Source organism: Erythranthe guttata, chromosome 12 (genome assembly GCF_056151865.1).
Source record: "Erythranthe guttata isolate IM_541 chromosome 12, IM_541, whole genome shotgun sequence".
NCBI classification, from domain to species: Eukaryota; Viridiplantae; Streptophyta; class Magnoliopsida; order Lamiales; family Phrymaceae; genus Erythranthe; species Erythranthe guttata.
In genome coordinates this window covers 2,861,810-2,882,487 of record NC_142544.1, presented here as the reverse complement: position 1 = coordinate 2,882,487, position 20,678 = coordinate 2,861,810, and the positions used below count along the sequence as shown (strand labels likewise).

The 20,678-nt window shown below is 33.4% G+C and overlaps 2 protein-coding genes across 2 annotated transcripts; one reads left to right on the top strand and one right to left on the bottom strand.

Moving 5' to 3' along the window:
• Window positions 1-1,009: 1,009 nt before the first annotated feature.
• Window positions 1,010-4,075, bottom strand: LOC105961286 (peptidase M50B-like protein). Its single transcript, XM_088826889.1, has 10 exons — window positions 3,716-4,075; window positions 2,856-2,951; window positions 2,324-2,408; window positions 2,086-2,207; window positions 1,943-1,967; window positions 1,772-1,855; window positions 1,634-1,663; window positions 1,440-1,545; window positions 1,274-1,338; window positions 1,010-1,150 (listed from the first exon to the last, which is right to left on the bottom strand). Exons 1-9 carry the CDS (start codon window positions 3,806-3,808, stop codon window positions 1,275-1,277), a joined length of 705 nt encoding a protein of 234 aa, XP_088683015.1. The 5' UTR covers window positions 3,809-4,075; the 3' UTR covers window positions 1,010-1,150; window position 1,274.
• A 7,329-nt stretch (window positions 4,076-11,404) lies between these two features.
• Window positions 11,405-12,403, top strand: LOC105961287 (uncharacterized). The gene has a single exon (XM_012985524.2). The coding sequence runs from the start codon at window positions 11,497-11,499 to the stop codon at window positions 12,301-12,303; it is 807 nt and encodes a 268-aa protein (XP_012840978.2). The 5' UTR covers window positions 11,405-11,496; the 3' UTR covers window positions 12,304-12,403.
• Window positions 12,404-20,678: the final 8,275 nt, after the last annotated feature.

Genomic DNA, 20,678 nt, shown 5'->3' with positions numbered 1-20,678 from the left:
AATATTATTTGTACTATTTTAGTAAAATTTAAAATAATACTTTGTTAGTTAAGGCAATGATGGGCATACGCTCGATTCCGTTAGTACTAACGGAAAATTGACGGAAATGACTAAAAGTGTTGAAGTTTTGAAATATTATGAACCAAATATATTTTTCGCAAACATAGGAGTCAAATATGAAATCAGTCCAAACTTAAGGGATGGATATTAACTTGATTGGTCCAAAGGTTTCCCACCAACTGATTTTAAAGCAAAACTGATTGGATCCATCCAATCAACATGAGATTCCATTATCTGTAAGATTTTTTTTTTAAAATTAATTTAATCATTTTTCTACATTTTTATTATAGATTATTTCATTGTTTTGTAGTCTAATTTGTTTTGTCATTTTATAGTTCCACAAGTATTTCTTAGGCCAAGTTCTGTAATTCATTTTTATAGTAGTATAAGTTTGGATAAATTACGAAAACCCTCCTCAACTTAGATTAAATTACAAAAAAAACGCATCCGCTTGTCCGTAATTACCAAAATCATCCTGACGTTTGTTTTCGACTTGCACCGACCCCCCTTACATAGTGTAATTTTTCACGGATTTTTTGTAGTCAAGTGAAATATTCCATGAAAAATGTCGATTCCACCCTGTAGAAGCGGAGCATATTGAAGGTAGAGTCACAGATGTTTAAAAAACTTGCCTATGTATGCTATCATGGTTCATAATAGCAATCCAAGAAGTGTTGTGACACTGCAACACTTTTAGGGGTAGAATGAACATTTTTTGGGAATATCCGTGAAAGAAAAAAGATTCTTTAAAAAATCACACCGTAAGAGGTTGGTGTAAGACGGAAACAAACATCGGAAGGATTTTGGTAATTACACACAGGTCTGTTCTTCGGAATTTAGCATAAGTTCGGGTTTTTGTTCCTCATAATTTACCCTATAAGTTTTGTAGTCTAAATACATTGTTAAAAAAAACAATTAAAATTTTCAATCATTAATAGATCAAAATCCATTTAAAGGTGAAAAAATGAATTTTGTGTGTATAAATAAATAAAGTGTATTTACATGAAAAACTATCTAAATAACAAAATAAATGGAAACAATTGAAGAAAATATTGCTATCTCACAGTCTTGAGTCTTGACACATTCAACCCTGATTTAATAAATAAAAAAATAAAAATAAATAAGTACTGAATAAGTCTACAGAAAAATATGAACAATTCACAGGAAATTAAAAATAAATAAAAATAAAAAAAATACTGCAATATAAAGGTACCTCAAGACAAGATGACAAGTCCAAGATATATTGATCCACAAAGAAATACGAAAGATATCATTCCCCTGCCGAAAAATATTAATTCGAAGATTATTAAAAAAAAATTCTTCGTAAAATCATATACAAATATTATACATTTCGTACTATTTTCGACAAAAAAACGTACCAGATAACTCCCCATGCAAGTCCATTACAAGGGCAGGGGCAAAGTTCGGCAAACTTCTCTGCATCGCTCGAGTTAACTCTTCGGGATATCAAATCGTCATATATATCTGCACCGTGATTCGTAACATATAATTATATTTTCATTCTGATATACGGTATTTTAATTTTACTAAAACACGAAGGTGGAGTTTGTACCGTAGACTGAAAACAAACTATTCATTACACCTGCAGAAAAAAAAAAGGAAGACACATTAAGCAACATAAAAATATAAAATAATGAGAAGAATTAAAGAATAATAATTAAAAAAATATATAAAAAAATGAGTTGCGTACCGATGAATAGAATAATGTAGCGAAGTATACGAACTTTAGTCATTTCTTGCAACACCCAAACAAGAGCTATAAAAACGATAAATCCTGGAAAATTACATTAATTCAAGGATTAATTAGTAACCTCGATTTCTCAGAATCATGCCACGTAGGCTTGTCGGTGAAGTAACTTACCGATACAAAGTCCTCGGAGAGTCCACTGTTGAAGAAATCAAAGAAATAATTAAGATATATAAAATCTTAACAAATATAGTCAAATTCAAAGAAATATTAATATTAATATTTAATTTGCATCCCCGTTTTTTTAAGATACTTACGTTTTTGGCGATGAAGAGAACAATAAGAAGCGAAAGGATAAGACAACCAGAAGCAATTTTAGCAGCGAGAAGATTTGTCGATGCAAGTATCAGAACCATGCCCCAAAATGACGAACCGAGATCTATAAATATAAAACGAAATTTAAAAAAATAAAAATAAAAAATAAGCGACTTGTAATTTTTGTTTTAAGGAATCGGAAGTGAATAATGATGTGGACAAGAGAAGTGTAGTTATTACATCCAGCTGGCAAGATCAACCAGTATATACCGCCACGTGTACGAGTGACTCCGCCTTCATTTGCATGAACCTCGATCCCTTCTACCTGCACGTAAAAAAGAATTATTCAAAAATAAATAAATATTGATAAAGAAAGTTATACAATCTAGAACTATTCAGACACTTGCAAGATTTAGAAGATTTCGTTTCTGTTTTAAGAGCTTCGATTTCATTAGAAGGTGTTTGTGACAAACACCGAGTTTTTTACTATTTAGAAAGGCTTTCGAAAAGATCGCGCTAACCAGATTCTTCATATTCTTTTAGATTACGAACGGCTTATTTGTCATAATTATATCTTGGTACAAAATGTCGAACGTCAAAAAGTCCGATTTCAGTTTAAATACTCGTATTATTCGATAGATTCGATTCTAATCTACATCCCAAAATTATAGGAATCTTACAATAAAAAAATATCGATGCAGTAAAGCAAAAGTCAATGTAAACCATTATATAGTTCGTAAAGAGAATAAAATAGTTGTTTCTTGAAGCATACCTCGCCACATGTAAGCTTACAAGCAATCGCATGGCTTGCTTCGTGAAGAAATACGGTGATCAGCTTAAAAGGTGTTAGCAGAAACGTCCTCCAGAGCTGTCATTATTACACGAAAAAAAAACGAGACGGGAAAAAAATCATGGACTAATGTCGTGAAATATTTGCACGAAATACGGGAAATAAAGAAAAGCATAAATAAAATACATCCCAAGAAAAATCCATCTAAGGCAAGACGACCTTAATGGGACTTCGCTCGATAAATTGGTTGATGTTACGCTAATTTAGCCAAATGTCGAACAATTACGACACTTTTTACGGAAGTGATCGTCGTTGTACTCTACCCTATCGTATTTGTTAGTATCGAATATCATGAGAACTAGCGAACGCAGATCGATTTTTTTTTTTTTTTTGGTTACGATATGATTAACTATTACGCGTGTAGCGCAAGTTTGATCTCGAACGAAATTCACGAGCTTTGTATCTATGAGAATCGGCTAATCAAATTCACAACGATACGATAAACTACTACTCGTAAATCAGTCCACATACTTCTGAACATAGACTTTAAATAACCGGCTTAATATCGCTACTCTCGATTTCAAGAACTACTCCATTTTCACGACTTTTTCGATGCCACTAGTGATTCTTTCAGAAATTAAAAAAAGGCCCACCTAAACGAATCAAATAATTTCAAGAATTCAAGAATTTCAAGAAAAGGGGAAGGTACATAAATTGCAAAAATTAAATAAATAAATAAATCTAACAATGAATCTACAGACAAAAGTAAAACGAAATAAAGGGTCAAATGGGCAATAAAAAAAACAAGAAGGGGCAAAAAAAGAAAAAAAGGAAAAACTTACAGCAAGAATAACAAGAGTGAAGACGCCAATGGTGGCAAGAAACACAACTTGTTCATGCTGACAACAATTTTTCAGTTCCCAGTTCGGATTCATCTTTCTCTCTCCTCTTCCTTCTTGTTTGTAGGAGAGAGAGAGAATTAAATTAAAAAGATAAAAAGAAAGAAGAGCAAAACGGCAGAGAAAGAGAGAGAAGTTTCAAAGAAACAGTTGGAAAAAATCGAAGAATCTTGAAAGAAACCCAATTGGAGGGATGAGAGAGAGAGAGATTGGTTTGGATTTTGAAATTATTAAATTTGTTTTTCCATTTATGAATGTTTTGATTGAATTGATGATTTTGAATATGTCCTAACTGGCAAAGACGAGTAGCGTAATTTGACCCAATCACAGCTTCCCAAACAGTTTCATTTGTTTTTTTTTTTTTTTTTTGAAATATTCCACTTTTTTTTTTTTTTTTTTTAATTATTATTATTGAAAGTGAAAGTAATTATGATTTTATTCCAAATAAATTCAGAAAAATTGGAAATTCGATTTTTGGAAGAAAAAAAATGTATTTTTTTGGGAGTATTGGAATATGGAAGTTTCATTTTTAAATCACCTATTATATAATATACATAATTATATTCATTATTCACATTATAAATATATTTTTCTGGAAATAAAAATAGGAATGAAACTAAATCGGAATAAATTAAAATTATATTCACATAATTTTACTATTTTCATATATTAAAATCGGATTGTAAATTGGAATTCCACTTATATTCCAATTTCGATGAAAATAAAAATATTCAGAACTCAGAAGTGCGAATGAAAAACATTTTCCCAATTTGGATTTTTTTTTTTAATCTGAATCGATGAGAATCGAAAAGTTCATTTCAATTTCATCCTAAATAGGGGTATGAAGGAGTCAAGCTTGAGCCGATTTTGACGAGTTCAAGCTCATTTTTTTATATTATTATTAAAAATTATTTATATTATAACAAAATAAATAATGAACTTGGATTATATATATTTTTTATTTTTTATATTATTATTATAATATTTTATATTATTTAAATAGAAAATAATATACATAAAATAAATAAATAATAAAAAGAAGGTTTGCGAGCCGGCTCATGAGTTCATAACAGCTACAAAAAAGTTCGAGCTCCACTCGAGTTCGAACTCGATTTTTTTTTTCATCGAGCTCATTTACATCATTAATCCCAAGTGTTTATTCAGTGGGCTTTTTATGGGCTTTAGTGGATCAGAAATCTGTTCTCTTTATAAATCGGCCTTCAACTATACAAGCCCATATACATAGCCTATTTTGTATGCATTTATAAATTAGACATGTGCATATCAACGTAAATTACAATCACCTCCCTGAGGTAAAGTGTGATTACAAAACAACTCTACTTTTTGAGAAATTATATCTAGTCACTTATAATTTGTAAATCTCTTACATCCACCCCTACAAAAGGTTGTTAGTGTAAGAAATCTAGAATCAAAAATCGATATAATAATGACGGAAGCTTTTGTAAATAGACATTAGCTCAAGAGGTGATCGTAACTTATCTGATAATATAGTAGTGTGACATGATCTAATATGCATTCCTCAAAATTTAAAATAGTTTTTTTTATTATATAATCAACAATATCGATTTGAATTAGATTTTGAGATATTGTACTCACCCAATATTAAATTTTAGGGTAAATTACGGTCATCCCCTGATGTAATGTCAAATTATGAAAAATTATTTTATGTTTGACTAATTACAACCACCCTCTTCAACTATGAATCTTCTTATACGTTTACCCTTATGGTATCAAAGTCAACATAATCTTCTAGAGTCTGTGGTATGTTGTTTAGTTTGTACTCGTTTTGTGCAAAAATACAGTTTCTAATTCACCACAATTTGATATTTACAAGCCAAGAGACACACTCTGATGTTTCAAAATGTGGAGCTAGAATGAGGTAAGACGGGTACAAACTTGAGAATATTTCACATAATTTATAAAAACCCACTAAATTTAACACCGCAAATATGGACGTGTAAAAAAATTTATAGTTGAAAAGGTGTTTGCAATTACCCAAACATAAGAATTTTTCATAGTTTGACATTAATTCAAGGTGACCGTAATTTATCTTAAATTTTATATGAAATCATTTAAGATACTACTTTGATGAAATTCTCTCTCATCAAATTTAAATGCAAGCTACGAGAATATTGCAATTTAAAGAACAATATTGAATAGGGCCCTATTAAATATTTAAAAATTTAATACACATTCATATATATGACAATCTTGTGAAACTTCTCAATCCATACATAATTACCTATAATCACCCACAAACCGTAGGCAGTGTGTTGTCACAACAACACGATATTGATAATACATAAATCATCATTGCAACAATTTTATTTATTTATTGATACTAAATGAAAAAAATGAATATTCTTTGTAAAAGAATATTAAATAGATTTTATTTTTCACCAACTTTTGAAAGAATAATATACATACTTCTTTTTATTATTATCCATTTATCTACAAAACTTTTCGGCATATCCTCTTTGGACTTTACAACTCTAAAACATCTTTTGCTTTAATTTTTCCTTTCTCTTTCAACATGTCAATAAACTATCTTAATTAATATATATGAGGTAAAGCTCAAAAGGTAGAGTATCTTTGTAATACTATTGTTAATCTTGAAAAATTGTTGCAATATCCCATTATTGCATTTTAAAGGAAGATATTGTACAATTATAAATAAATTTAAAGAATGAAGTGTGTTATTGACTTATAGTTGAACTTGCTCGAAAACAATATTCAAATTCGCCTAATAAAGAAAAAATCATATTCTCAGGCAAATTGCATAAAGAAACTCCAAAGCAAGCTGCCAACCCTCGATCAGTAGGCGAGCTGATACCTAGCATGTACTATTAGAGTAGATGTCTAGTGTTTGAATCATGCCGCTCTCAGACTTCACCATATCATAACAAGGTTTGAATTTGGATTTGAAATAAGAAGCAAAATTCCAAAGCAAGCTACTAGTCATTTTACTTGCTAATGTGAAGATCAAAAGTATTATTTTGTCTACAACACAATTAATGAGTTTATGTTAAGGTTGTAAGGGAAATTAGCAAATATTTTGATGATATGACAGAAATAGGAGATAAGGACATTCAACATTAATTGATGTTGTGAGTCACTTCTTTTAAGTGTTTGATCACATGGGCAAGTGGCCATAGATATTAGAGATATAGGATGTGAAATGTGATTGCCAAAATAAAGTTAAATGAAATGTTCACAATCAAGAATTATTGGTATCCTCATACTTAATATGGACCCTTTGCTCACCACCAAATCATGATGAAAAATAAAATAAGAATTAAAAAAATTATAATATATATATATATATATATATATATATATATATATATATATATATATATATATATATATATATATATATGGAAAGTAGCATAATAGATTTTGGACAAATACTTTACATTGAGTGATTTTATGGGTGGTGGATCCATCTTCTAAACTCTAGAAAGGTGAAGGTAATTTATGGTGATAATTTATTTATTTTAATAGGACTTTATTCAAAAAAAATGTATATATATATATATATATATATTTCAATTTAAAAATTATTGATTGGACAAATTGTGACCAAGAGGGAGTTGATTAGCATGATGAGTAACATAAGTGGGGATGTGGAGATCCACTATAGAGCTAAGATGAAATATCGAGTTAAAGATTAAATATTTAAATTAATTAATACTTTTCATTTTTACTTCCTAAAAAATAATAAGGGGAGAGGTAGTATCACTCATTGTGTACATTTCATCTTTTAATGTGACATGTTATACTATCATCTCCTCAATGAATATGGTCCTCAATTCTTGTCAATTTAGATCTATATGCAATTGATTTTTCCTACTTTGACAATTGTTTGCTCTCTACTCCTCATTTTGCAATTGGCATAATTTTTATTTATTTTTAGGTGAAAGTGTTTATTTTCCTATTTGGCATGGTTGCCATTCTACTCAACTTTGTAATATATGACCAATTCTTGCACTAAGAAAGGTGAAATCTCTCGCCCCGGGATCTCCATTCTCTGATTCGATAAGTTTTTGATAAATGAACGTAAATTACAGTGACTCAACAACATGTTAGAGTAGCGAATCTGAATCTGATGCGCACAAAAATTCAACTCTCATTGAAATTAAAATTCCCACATTGCGACTGCCAATACTCGATCCTAAAACCTTACACCAACTTATCACCCCCAAACCAATTGACCTCACAATCTATTTTCTTTAATGTGTTTATGAATATATAGCTTTTGCTTCTTTCCTTTTTCCGTAAAATAAATTATTTTTACAAGCTATAGTTTTAAAAGCAGCCGTGAATATATTTTTCTATAGTCTAAAACCATTTCTATAAAATAATTAAAAGTTGTATTAATATATAAAATCAAGACAGTGATTTCTTCTAATAATTGAAATCGAAAAGTATACTTCAAGCAATAAATATCACACGACACAAGAAAAACAAAAACAAAAACATGATAATCTCATTACAACATCAATAAGTTGAGATTTCAGACATAACTAATCATTTTCCTAAGATTATTATTTTGGATATAATGAGATTTCATATATGAGGACAATTAGCCGAAAAATAAATATTTATATAAAGTGAGATATATTATTTATTTATTATTATTATTATTGGAAGTATTTATTTGTATTTATTTGTAAATTTCTGACCGACTAAAAATTAAAACACAGAGAATTATCAGAGATAAAAAGAATTATTAGTTGTAGGAGTGGGCTTCTTGCCAGATATGTGTCAAATGCTGCCACAAAATATGTTTTGGTTTGTTTCAACATTTTGTGTACCTATTATACCCCATTTCTGCACTAATCCAAAATCATGTCTTCCCTTCTTTAATTATTCAAAATAATAAAAATAATTAATAAATAAATAAATAAATAAAAATGAAAACCCGCCTCTTTAGTTAGGGGTGTAAACCAACCGAGCTTGACTGTTTTTAAGAGCTCGAGCTCAAGCTCTTCGAGTATTGTTTTTGGACTTCAGCAAGCAGAGCTTGCTGAAGCTCGAGCTCGAGCCTAAGCCCATTTTGTGTATTTTTTTTATTAATATTATTAGAATTTATTATAATAAAAAAATAACCTATAATTTTTTTTTTTATTTATATGAATTTATTATTTTATTTTATATTAATTATATTTAAAAAAAATAAGTTATAATTTGAAAAAAAAAAGCTTGTGTTAGACTCGACTGGTCTGAAAACTCGAGCTCAAAAAGTTCGAGTTTGAGTTTGAGCTTTTGTCGCTCGCCTCGTTTACACCTCTATCTTTAACTAAACGCTACCATCATTTTCCCACTCTCTTTCTTTTTTTTATATTTATCACGTCTCCATCCTCAAAAAAATAAATTTATCACGTCTCCAAAAATAAATCTTTGTTTCTAAATAAAAAAAATAAAAAAACAATTTCTTTTTCAAAAGGTGTGTCTCCCCTAATTTTATTTATGATCTTTGATCTTCAACGATTTCTTGCAGAAATTTATTAAAGTCGTTGATTTTGAAAATTTCGAACACAATTTCTCCAATCGACAGTTGTTTCTGAATTTCTTTTTTCTTTTTTCTTTTTTATTTTTTAATTAATAAATAAAAAACTTCCATGCAAATAAAAGTCCAGTTTGACGGTTGGCATTTCAAGTTTCCATTCTTTTAAGGGGAAATATGCAATAACCCCCTCAAATAGAAAATATTTTGAACTAAACCCAATTGACTATTAAAGACTTTTGCCTACACCCAAGTTTCATTCTTAATTAGTGAGACCCCCCTAACTAGACATGATAAGACTAAAGTGCCCTTATGTGATTAGGTTTTTAATGTGATATAATTTATTTCACTCTTTCACTCCCTCTCTCTCTCTCACGTTCTCAATCTCTCCTCTTCTCTTCTTCTTCGTCTTTTTTTTTTTTTTTTCCTTTTTCCTTTTTTTCGTCTTTTGACATATTTGTATATACACAAGTATTTTTGGGCGAGATCGAGGTGCCTAGTCGTCGTCTTTGTAGCGCTCTATGCTTGATGTTGAAGAAAAATTGCGTGAAAAAGATCAGAAATTGTATGTAATTGTTTTTTTTTTTATTTTTTTTTCTTAATTTAGTCTATGGATTATAATGTTTGGTTCGCAATTTACGAGCGTTTGTTTTGTTCAGAGCAAAATGTATGGGGTTTGTGTCGTCCGAGTTGTATCAGATTTCATTGTATCTCGATTTACAGAGTAGTCACATAATAGTCATATTCACTGTTTTGTTAATAATTATGACTATTGTTGATTCACTCGATTAGTGATTTATGAATTTCTTGTTTGTTCCCCACTCTCTCTTTCATTCACCGTCGTTGTCGTCGCCTCCCCCTCCTTCTCTTTCGTTACTTTCGATTTTTTTTTTCTCCAGATCTGGAGCAGAAGCATTAACGTGACTATACTGGTTCGAATATGACTATCGATGATTCACTCGATTAGTGATTTATTAATTTCTCGTGTTCGTTGTTTATGTCGATTTCTCTCTCTTTACACCACCATCGTCTCCACATAGATTTGTATACCACCACCACCGTCGCCGCTCGTTGCCGTCGCCTCCTCCTTCGTTTCCACGTAAGGCTCTTTCTCTTTTTTTTTTTTTTTTTATCTTTATCGTTTTCTCAGTTTTTTTTTCCAGATGCCACCACCACCACCATCGCCCCCTCTTTCACTCTATTTCCTTCACCACCGCCACCACCGCCGTTGTCGTCGACTCCCATCCCTCTCTCTCGTTATTTTTCTATCTTTATTTTTGTATTTTTCGATTTTTTTTTTCACATATGAACAACAGCAGTAACATGACTATAGTCATATTCGAATATGACTATAGTCATATTTATGTATTTTTCGAATATGACTGTAGTCATATTCGAATATGACTATTGTTGAATATAATCTATCATCTTGTTTTCAAGTTGACTTCTAGTAAGTAGATTCAAATTGATTTTTTGTGTGGATATTGATTGGATTGTTAATATAGTCACATATAGTCATATTCAACCATAAGTCATATTCGGCGTTGCAAACCTGTGGAGAGAAAAAATTCAATTTTTTGTTTAAAAAAAATAAAAAAAAATTATTTTTATTAAAAAATATTAAAAATAAAAATAAAAATAAAAAATGACTAAATAAAGTCCGAAAACAATATAAAACATAAAATAAAAAAATAAAATCCGAATTTTTTTTTTTTTTTGATTTGGTAGCAATTTTTTAGGAATTTGGAAGCATATTTTTAGGAATTAAATTGTTATTATAGAAAGAGAGAAAAAAGGAATAATTGAGATAAATTGTACTAATTAATCCTAATTAGCGGAATTTAGGTGCCTAATTAATAGGAATTTTGTAAATAATGCGGATTTAGTTGCCTTATTAATAGGAATGTTGTAAATAGTATATATTTATTAAAAAAAAACGTGTAATAGGAATTTTGCTAGATAATTATTAAAAAAAATGGGTAGTATAAGGGTAAAATTGGAAATAAATATTCTAGGGGGTTTTCACAAAGGAAGAATTATGGTATGGACATATCACTATTTTTTATCTATTGGAGGGGTGTATTGCTAATGACCCCCTTTTAATGCTTTTTTCTTATCTCACTTTGAATAAATAAATAAATTTAGCCAAAAAACTGTTCAGTTTTTTTTTTTTTTTTCGCCGGAGAAAAAAAAAATGGCGATCGAAGTTTTTCCCGACAGTCCGACAATGGGGATGAGTCCTCGGATCTCGTTCTCGCACGATCTTTCCCAATCCGACGTCGTACCAGTCGAAGAGTACATTCGCACCACCACCTCCTCCGCCATCGATTTCGACTTCTGCGTTTTCCGGGAAAGCTTCGACCACCATTCCTCCTCCGCCGACGAGCTCTTCTTCGATGGCAAGATTCTCCCCATCCAAATCAAGAAACGACTCTCCCCCGCCGCCACGCCTCCAGTACTCAAAAACCCACCACCACAACCGTCGCCGCCGCCGTCATCCGCCCTTCCACCGGCGGCGCCGCCGCAGAAACCCCCGCCGCCCAGCAAGCCGTCCGCCGCCGCGGCGAGCGCGAATGAAACGAAGAACCCGGTAGTAACTGCAGAGCCGCCGGAGGAAAAGCAGAAGTCCTTCTGGCGTTTCAAGCGGAGCTCGAGCTTGAACTGCGGCGGCAGCGGCGGCTACGGCGGAACCCTCTGCCCCTTGCCGCTCCTGTCAAGAAGTAACTCCGCCGGCTCCGCTTCCAGCGGTAAGCGCTCGTCGGTTTCAAATACTCACAAACAGAACTTCCCGAAATACGCGCCGCCGAAGCAAGCGCCGCCGCCGCCGCAATCCGCGTATTCCTCGTCGTCGAAGCCGCCGTTGAAGAAGAACAGCCATTCTTCTTCTTCTTACATCAATGGGTTTAAATTCAATCACGTGTTAAATGTTCCTCCGGCGAATCTATTCGGATTCGGCTCCATCTTCTCCGGCGGCAGAGACAGAAGCAAGAAAAAGTTTTAACCTTTTTTAATTAATTAATTAATTAACATTTGTTTTGATTCTTGATTTTTAATCTTTTTTTTAATTAATTAATGATTGTGCATCATCATTTCTTGATTAACACTAATGCTGCTTTTAGACCATGATTAAGATTGTAATCAACGTGGGTTTTTTAGTAAATTAATTAACGTGAGTTTAAAGTAATTAAAAAAAGAACAAAGGATAAAATGGTAATTTAGTTGAATGGCCAGGCCTACCATTAAATCAACTCAAAAAAAACAGGTCATATGCATAAAGAAGATGAGATGCCAAAAAAACAGGTAAATTATGCTTTAAGGGATATATGTCTTGTTCTCCTTTTACTTCTTCTTTAATTTGCTTTTTCTTTATTTATTTATTTATATATACATTTTTAATTCCTTTTAAGTAATAGTGGTTGCACACTCTTGTCATATTGCTCCTATAATTCTTCTCTTCTTTTTTTTTTTTTTTTTTTAAAGAAAGATAGTTACTGGTTCATCAATTCCTCTTCTTATGACTCGATCTTATGACCAATATGCTATATTGTCTTGTCTTTCTCTTTTGCTGCTTTCTCCTCATTTCGACAGAAGATTTGATCTTTGTATGAGTGATGCAATTACGGTTCAAAATCGGATAAACCGGCAAACAATTTCTCAGGAAATTTACGATTTTTTTTTTTGAAATTGAAAAATTAATTTTACTTGTACTGATTGTTTTGAGATATGTGAGAATTCATCTTGACTTTGGATTTTTTGAAGATTCGTATCACTTCTATTTTTTTTTTTGAGTATTTTTTCGAATACTAGTTGAATTGTTTGTCGAAGAAAATATAATCTACTCTAACTATGTAAATTTTAAAAAATAAAATATATACTATGCCACTTTAATAGTTTATGTTTAAAATTATGTATTTTTTTTTTATTTTTTTTACATAAACTACATTTAGAACACATCATAAATATATATGTATGCAATATAATTAATCTAAAAAATGTTACTTAAAAATATATAAGAATTTTGAAATATTTCTAAAATTTCGATTAGATTGAAATTGTTTTTAATGAACTGGGTTGACATTGCAAATGAGTAATATGATGATTTGATCGTCGAAAATATTAAATATGTATTGTGGTCACTGACAGAGTTAGTATAGAGTCGGAGGGGCCATGGCCTCCCAACATTTCTCAAATCCTTATTATTTATATAAAATATACAAAAAATAGTGTATAATAATATTATCAGCCTCCCCTCAAATTTCTTTTAATACATTCGAACCCCGCTGACTTAAAATCCTGGCTCCGCTAATCGCTAATGATTACAGTCGTCGTGAGAAAAAAGTTTGGATAACCTTTATTAGGTAAAGAAAAAAAAAAGTTTTTTTTTTTTTGAGTAAATTCAAGTCCATTACAAGGGGAAGTAGGGGAGGGGGGACTCGAACCCTAGACCGTTACCCTATTAGTAAAGGCTAGGTACCAACTCTCCTAATGAGGGTTGGTAAAGAAAAAAAAAAAAAAAAAAAAAAAAAAAAAAAAAAAAAAAAGTTGGGTTAGCAGTTGTGGGATGTCACAACTAATCTATTTTTAGTAACTTAATCACATTATTAATGCATAATGACCCTCATCACTTCCAGGAGTAGTACAAAAGGCTCGAAGTGACATCATCATTTTGACGTTTTCTTAAAGGTTCATACTTTCTTTCATATTTTGCATTCGGTCCCTTGTTATTAATCTAATTTAAAAAAAAAAAAAAACTCACCTATTATTATATTTCTAGTTCGGGCAAATTGCGACCACCTCTCTTAGGTAAGGCCAAATTACGACAAACCATCTCTTGTTTGTATAATTATAAGCACCCCTTAACTATGTATTATCTTACGAAAAAAATCTCTCCAGTTGATAAATGTAGGAGCGTTCATTTTGTAAAATTGAACAGAAAATGCGGTACGCCAAAATTTCATACCGTTTAGCGTTCGGTTCGATAAAGAAACAAATTACCAAAATTTATAAAAAAATATTTTAAGACATAACGGTTTGGTAATTGGCATGTATGAATTTTCGTTCGGTTCGGTTCGATTGGTTTACCGACCAGATGAACAGGGTAAATTTGACATCGTAAGGGTGGACGGACAAACAAATACATAGTTGAGTGGTGGTTGTAATTATGCAAACAAGAGGGTTTTTTTCGTAATTATACCAGCTCATGGGGTGGCCGTAATTTGCCCTTCTATTTAAAATTAAACATTAGAGAGGTCTTTGTAATTTTGTGAAAATATGAGGGGTTTACAGATAATTAATTCTAACCTAATGGGAGGGTAAAGTAATTTACTCAATATTCGGTCAAGAGTAAAAATAAAATTTCAAAAAACTTAATTGTTAAATGAGTTAATTACTATTTACTAGCTAGTATCAACCTGAAATAAGGTATACGTTATTTTCAAGGGTCTAGGGGTCTAGTTGTAATTACACTTAACCTAATTTCAGGGGAGGTAGTTGTAAATAATGTACCTTATAACCAATGGTAAATTGTCAACACCACATTCAAATAAAGCTAAAATTACAAAAACAGACCCCCTTGTTTGCTTTAATTACATTGGCAAGCTCGTTAAACTTATAAATCAAGCTCGAGCTCATTTTTTAGTTCATTATACACTCTGACTCGAGTTTGGCTCCGTAAATAAATAAATAAAAACGTTGGATACAAATCCGAAAGTACTAGAGTTCGATTTAATAATTTTTTTTTTCCGAATTCGATTTGACAAACAAACAAATTAAATCAACTGCAGAAACAAATATTTAAGCCTCTGGAAATATCTAACTTGACTAATTAATAATTAAAAATATCTAACACAACTGTTTTATATAGATTTTAAATCTCTATATATTGAATGACATCTCAGCAACTTATCTGAAAAAACATTGTGCACATGTATGAAGACTATGTCTATATGATTATTATCTTTTTTTGTTTTTTTACTCAAACTACAGAAAGAATATTCCATTTAAATTACTAAAATTAAAATATATTTATAGGATAATTAGAAGAAATAAAAAAAAGAATATATAATTAATAGTTTAACAGCTTGCCACGTTCTCATTTTTGCCTACAGAAAACCTAATTAGTTCAGTCTTCTGTGAAACTATATTGTATGTTCATATTTTTCAGTTTCGTGAATATTCAAAGTTGGGCTTTTTTAAAAGTAACAATTTTCCTAATGGGCCCAAGCCCAACTAAATTGCATAGAATTTGTTATTATTTGTGCGAAATAATTTATTTTTGGGTAAGTTACACCTACACCCCTGAAGTATGCTAAAATAACTTTAAGGTTCATGTGGTATTGGTAATTACAGCCACACCCCTGAAACAATTACCGGAGCCCAGATTTCATGTCCTGGGGACAAATATGCACTATATTTTTTCCCGCGGGGCTGTTAATGCTACCATAGACGAAAATTTATAAATCTTATATAAAATAATAAAGATTTAAGGAATGTTATGACATCCATGTCACCTCCTAGCTCTATGTTGTTACCACCACTGCCTGAAACTAATAGACCGTTAAAACCCTAAGGGTATAACTTATCTAATGCATTATTCCGTTAGGGTTTCAAACAATGTTTTGTGGGGGCGATTGTAATTACCGATACTATAGGGACCTTAAAGTTCTTTTAGCATAGATCGGGGATGTAAGTGTAATTTACCCTTTATTTTTTGACAAATCTTATAATGTTATTCAAATCCTCTCAATCCCGAAATCTTAAAAAAATTCAAGTCGTGATTTTTTTTTCCTCACAATATCAGTTCGAGCACAACTATCAATATAGATGAAACCGACTTCAATTTTAAGGTAGAAAAATACAGTTTATTTTTTTTTCTCGAATTTTGCCTTTTTATATGCATTTTGTGTTGTATTGCACGGAATGAAACACCTCATTTCGTGCTATACAACACCAAATGCTTCTTTTTTTCTTTTCAAAATGTTGTTTTATTTCGTGTGAATTTACATGAAATCCCTTATTTTTTTAAGTTATCTAATACGATTTCATATTTGCAGGAACAAAAGTAAAAATCTCACTATCACAGTCACTTCTTTTAACGGGATGTCGTTTTTTGTAGTGAGGAGACATTAACTATGTGGGCATTAGACACTGCAATTAGTCATCATCGTTTGACTATCAATAAAATGGGAAAATATTCAATATTTCACGTGTGTAAGGTATCAACATCGACGATCTTCCGATTATTCAGTAGATTATGAAATGTTTAATCTAATTAGCACATTTAATTCATTTTTAGCCCACCCAATTCCTTTTTAATGTGGATTGAAGCGTGATGATGCTAATTATTTAGATCACCTGGCATAGTGTGGTAAACGAGTTGGGAGAGTAAAGCGGATCAGAAGCTTGCCAATTAGATGGTCCTGAGGTCCTTGCTACAATAACACACGTGAACTAAGCCGGGGTTGATCCGGCGGAAATCCCTCCGACACTTAAGTCAGATGTACGGATCGTGGAGATAGTAGAGAGAATATGTGCTCTAGAATACTTTTGAATAATATAACGTACCTTAACAAAATGAGTAAAACCTCTATTTATATATCGTTTATTGGGTTGAGTTTACTTTGTTGGGCCCAAACCTTATTTTGAAGGTGTTTGGGCTTTCGTGTAGCAGACCCGATTATTAGATAGATTGTGGGCCCATTGGGTCGGCCCAATTAGGCACATCATATAGCCCCCCAACTCTCAAGTCGAGATGGAAGATTTGTCGAAAGGGTTCCGGATCGTGTCTAAAGTTAAGAGTTAAATGCAAAAACTCCCCCTGTGTTAATCCTAAAGACCAAAAAACCCCCTGGGATAAAAAAAGTGACAAAAGCCCCCCTGTAATCAATAGTCAAAGCCACATACCCCCCTAATCTTTGTGCGTGTCATTCACTCGCTGTGTGTGCGATTACTTGTGCGATTTTTGTACATTTTGTGCGTGAAAAGACAAAATTACCCTCCTGAATCAACACTCATGAAAGATGAAACAATTAAACTACTCATGAATTTTTAATAATATTTAAATTTAAACAAATAAAATGAAAAAATATAAATTATATTTAATCATATTAAAAAAGAAAAAAAAATAAAATGGCATACAAATATGAATTTTTAATAATATTTAAATTTAAACAAATAAAATGAAAAATATATAAATTATGTTTAAACATATTCAGATAGAAGAAGAACAATGAAAATGGCGTAAAAAGCCACCCATCGTCTTCTTCCCAACCCAATCATGCCCCACCCCCACCCATCTCCCCTTCTGTCAAGGCCGTCGGTTCGCTGGAAATCTCAAACAATAACCACGACAATAGCAAACCCGGAATGCATAAGTGGAGGTAAACTTCGGTTTTGGGGAAACCGAAGAAATGGGCGGGCCCGAGGAAATGGGTGAAGAAATCTGGAATTAAGTGAGTGTTTTGTTTAGGAGAGAATAAGATTTATTGTTGCGGGACGACGTGTAATGGTGTTGAAATTGTGGATCATGATTTTGAATTTTTCTTTTTATTGGAATAATTTTGTAAGAAATTTTGAGTTGAGAGGAAATTTGTTGTTGTTAGGGGTTGAGAAGCTTGGTTTCCGGAGAGAGGTTTCAGCCCATGAATGGAGCCGGCGACGACAGTGGTGGGGTGGGGTGAGTGAGGTGAGCAGAGAATTAAAAAATAAAGTGTGTGTTTTTGTGTCTGTGTTTTTTTTTTTTTTGATTTGGGGAAGAGGGTATAATTGAAAGTATTAGGGACTGAATTGAAAATTTTAACAACTTCATTTGGGTCATAAATTTTTGTGGTTGGACAGAGTTATCCGAGGGTTTATTCGTCTTTTCACGAGCGGTCAACAAATAAAAATAAAATGGGTCGAGTATGCTTGTTTGAACACTTCTCAGGGGGGTCTTTGTCACTTTTTTTATCCCGGGGGGTTTTTTGGTCTTTAGAATTAACACAGGGGGTGTATTTGCATTTAACTCCTAAAGTTAAATGTGTCGTGGCTTGACTGGTTCCCATTGCCGTTGAATTAATTCGTAATTAATTAAAATAGGGGGTAATCATATTTATTTGGCAGCAAGATATATATTTAACGGTTTTAAATAATATACCAGAGTCAAATAAATAGAGTCCTTTTGCAGTGCAGAGAATTAAATTCAACCTCATGTGGGGAATAAGTATGGGTAAGTATTTTTAATTTTTGGGTCTTCCTCTGTGTTATTGTTTCTATTTTTTGTGGTAGAGTATAAGTTTTTATTTTTTGTTTATTCGTAGAAAAATATTTATCATGTCGAATCCGGGTAAGTCGAAATCTTTGCAAATTAAAATTTGAGATCCGGTTAAAGGGGCGAGAAAACTTTTGGTACTGTGAGTACGGAACGCGATAAGCTTGTAGTATCGGGTGTGGAAATTGGATCTTCGGCTGGTGGTGCACGGATCGAGGGAAGAGGGGTGTTTGATGGTGGCTTGGCTGTGGACGACGGCTCGAGCCGTGCAGCCGCATGCGCACCACGAGGTAGCTGATGATGTTGGCGGCTCGACTGGGGTGGGTGGCTCGGTTGGGGTGGATGGCTCGGTGGCTTGCACGGTGACCGAGAGAGAGAGAGAGAGAGAGAGAGAAAGAGAGATGTGCGCTCCTGGTGAGGAGAGAGAGAGGAGGGAGAGAGACGCGCGCGCGTCGGCTGAGGAGGTAGGTAGATGCGCGCACGTCATTGGTTCGCATAAGGGTGGGCAAATGTGCGCTCCTGGTGAGCGTTTGGAGCGATGTGCATGCCGATGGCGACGCGCACGCGTGTCATAGTTCTGGGGTTGTCGCGTGTGGCAGCACGTTGGAGGAGAGGATGGCCGCGCGTGGGGAGCGTCTGGGGGGCTTTTCGCGCGCGTGACGGCTCGTCGGGCAGGTATTTTCGGCGCGGTTCGTCGAGTGAGCTTGCGAGATCGAATGGTGAAGTGGCAGCGATGGTCGAAGTGGAAAATGGGGATGATATTTCGCTTGATGATGTTGAGATGGATACAAGGAGGCAAAAGAAGATTAAGTCACTCAATCTTGATTTGGTTGATGTTGATGGTTCATTGACTGAAGAGCATCTGCGGTCCATTCGTGGTTGGTTGGAGTGCCAAGGAATATCGAGATGTTTTTGCCTCATAAGGGAAAGCGTTTGTATTCGCCACCTGTCGGGTTTTATACGGTTTATTTGGCGTATTTGACGTGCACTTGTCAGATCACTCCGCGTCCGACTTTGTTGAAAATATGTGATGAATTTAAGATAGGGTATAGCCAGTTGTGTCCGACTGTGCTTCTCACGCTTGAGGCGTTTCACCATAGAGTGTCAGAAGTGGGGTTGCCTAGTAGTGTCAATTTATTCAAGGCGTTGTTAACGTTGCATCGGCCGAATAATTTACCCTTCTTTTGTGCTCATCCGCGGGTTCCTTACAAGTTTTTGAAGAGTGTGAAGTTGTGATGGGGGGATTGGAAGTCCCGTTTCTTTTATGTGAGGAGCTCTTTTGACGTCCCCTTAATTTGGAATCGCACGTGTGAGAATTTCAAAATTACCGAGAATATGGCTAAAAGGATCAGAGAATCTAGGTTGTGTGATGTAGAATTTGATCCTAAGCGTTTGATCCCGGATGGTCAGCGTCGCATATCCTTTTGTTTTATCGAATTGTTTTTTTTTTGGTTGATGTGTTGTTCTTCGGGTTTATTTTCTTTTGTCTCTATTTTTGTAGATGATTGTATCGACTCTTCGGCGCTTCGAGCTAAGGCGAATGGGACTTGGAAGAAGTCATTGAAGAAGGCTCCCTCGAATTTGGGAGATTTTTCGGGAAGCCTGCCTCGAGAGATGGTTCGTGTTGAGACTCCTCGAGTGAGTGAAGACGATTGTAGCTATGCTAGTGAATTGGAGGTGCGTGAATCTATGAAAGATCATGAAAAGGGGAAGACACTGGATACCGAGTACGTTGCTGCGCCAAAGAGTCATTGGGTAGACCCGGAGGTCCCTTATGCATTCGATGGTGGGGTAGGGAAGCAGTTGTTTACATTTTGGGCGAATCGTGATGGGAAAGAATCCTATTGGGATGTTTCGGCCTGTGGTTTGGCGATGATGAGTACCGAGGGTTTCGTTCGGGACTATAATCGTGCTCGGATGTCTGGTAAGGGTTATTCTCACATGCTTGAGTTGGTTGGCTGAGACTTATGCCGGGTGAGTGCTTGTTTTAAAATTTTATTTTATTCTTATTTCCCTCTTTTGCTTGTGTAATTGATTTTTGTTGTATTTATATAGGCGCTAGGTACTTGGAGGTACCTCATGGAGTAAGATGGGAAAGCGGAAGTTAAGAAAGAAGAGGAGCGGGCTCG

Bases quoted from the DNA above. Each gene is read 5' to 3' on its own strand.
- LOC105961286 (XM_088826889.1), bottom strand. From the start codon at position 3,808: ATGAATCCGAACTGGGAACTGAAAAATTGTTGTCAGCATGAACAAGTT. The intron at 2,952-3,715 runs GTAAGTTTTTCC...TAATAATGACAG, and splicing joins TCACTCTTGTTATTCTTGCT to CTCTGGAGGACGTTTCTGCT. The intron at 2,208-2,323 runs GTAATAACTACA...TTATATTTATAG, and splicing joins GTTGATCTTGCCAGCTGGAT to ATCTCGGTTCGTCATTTTGG.
- LOC105961287 (XM_012985524.2), top strand. From the start codon at position 11,497: ATGGCGATCGAAGTTTTTCCCGACAGTCCGACAATGGGGATGAGTCCT.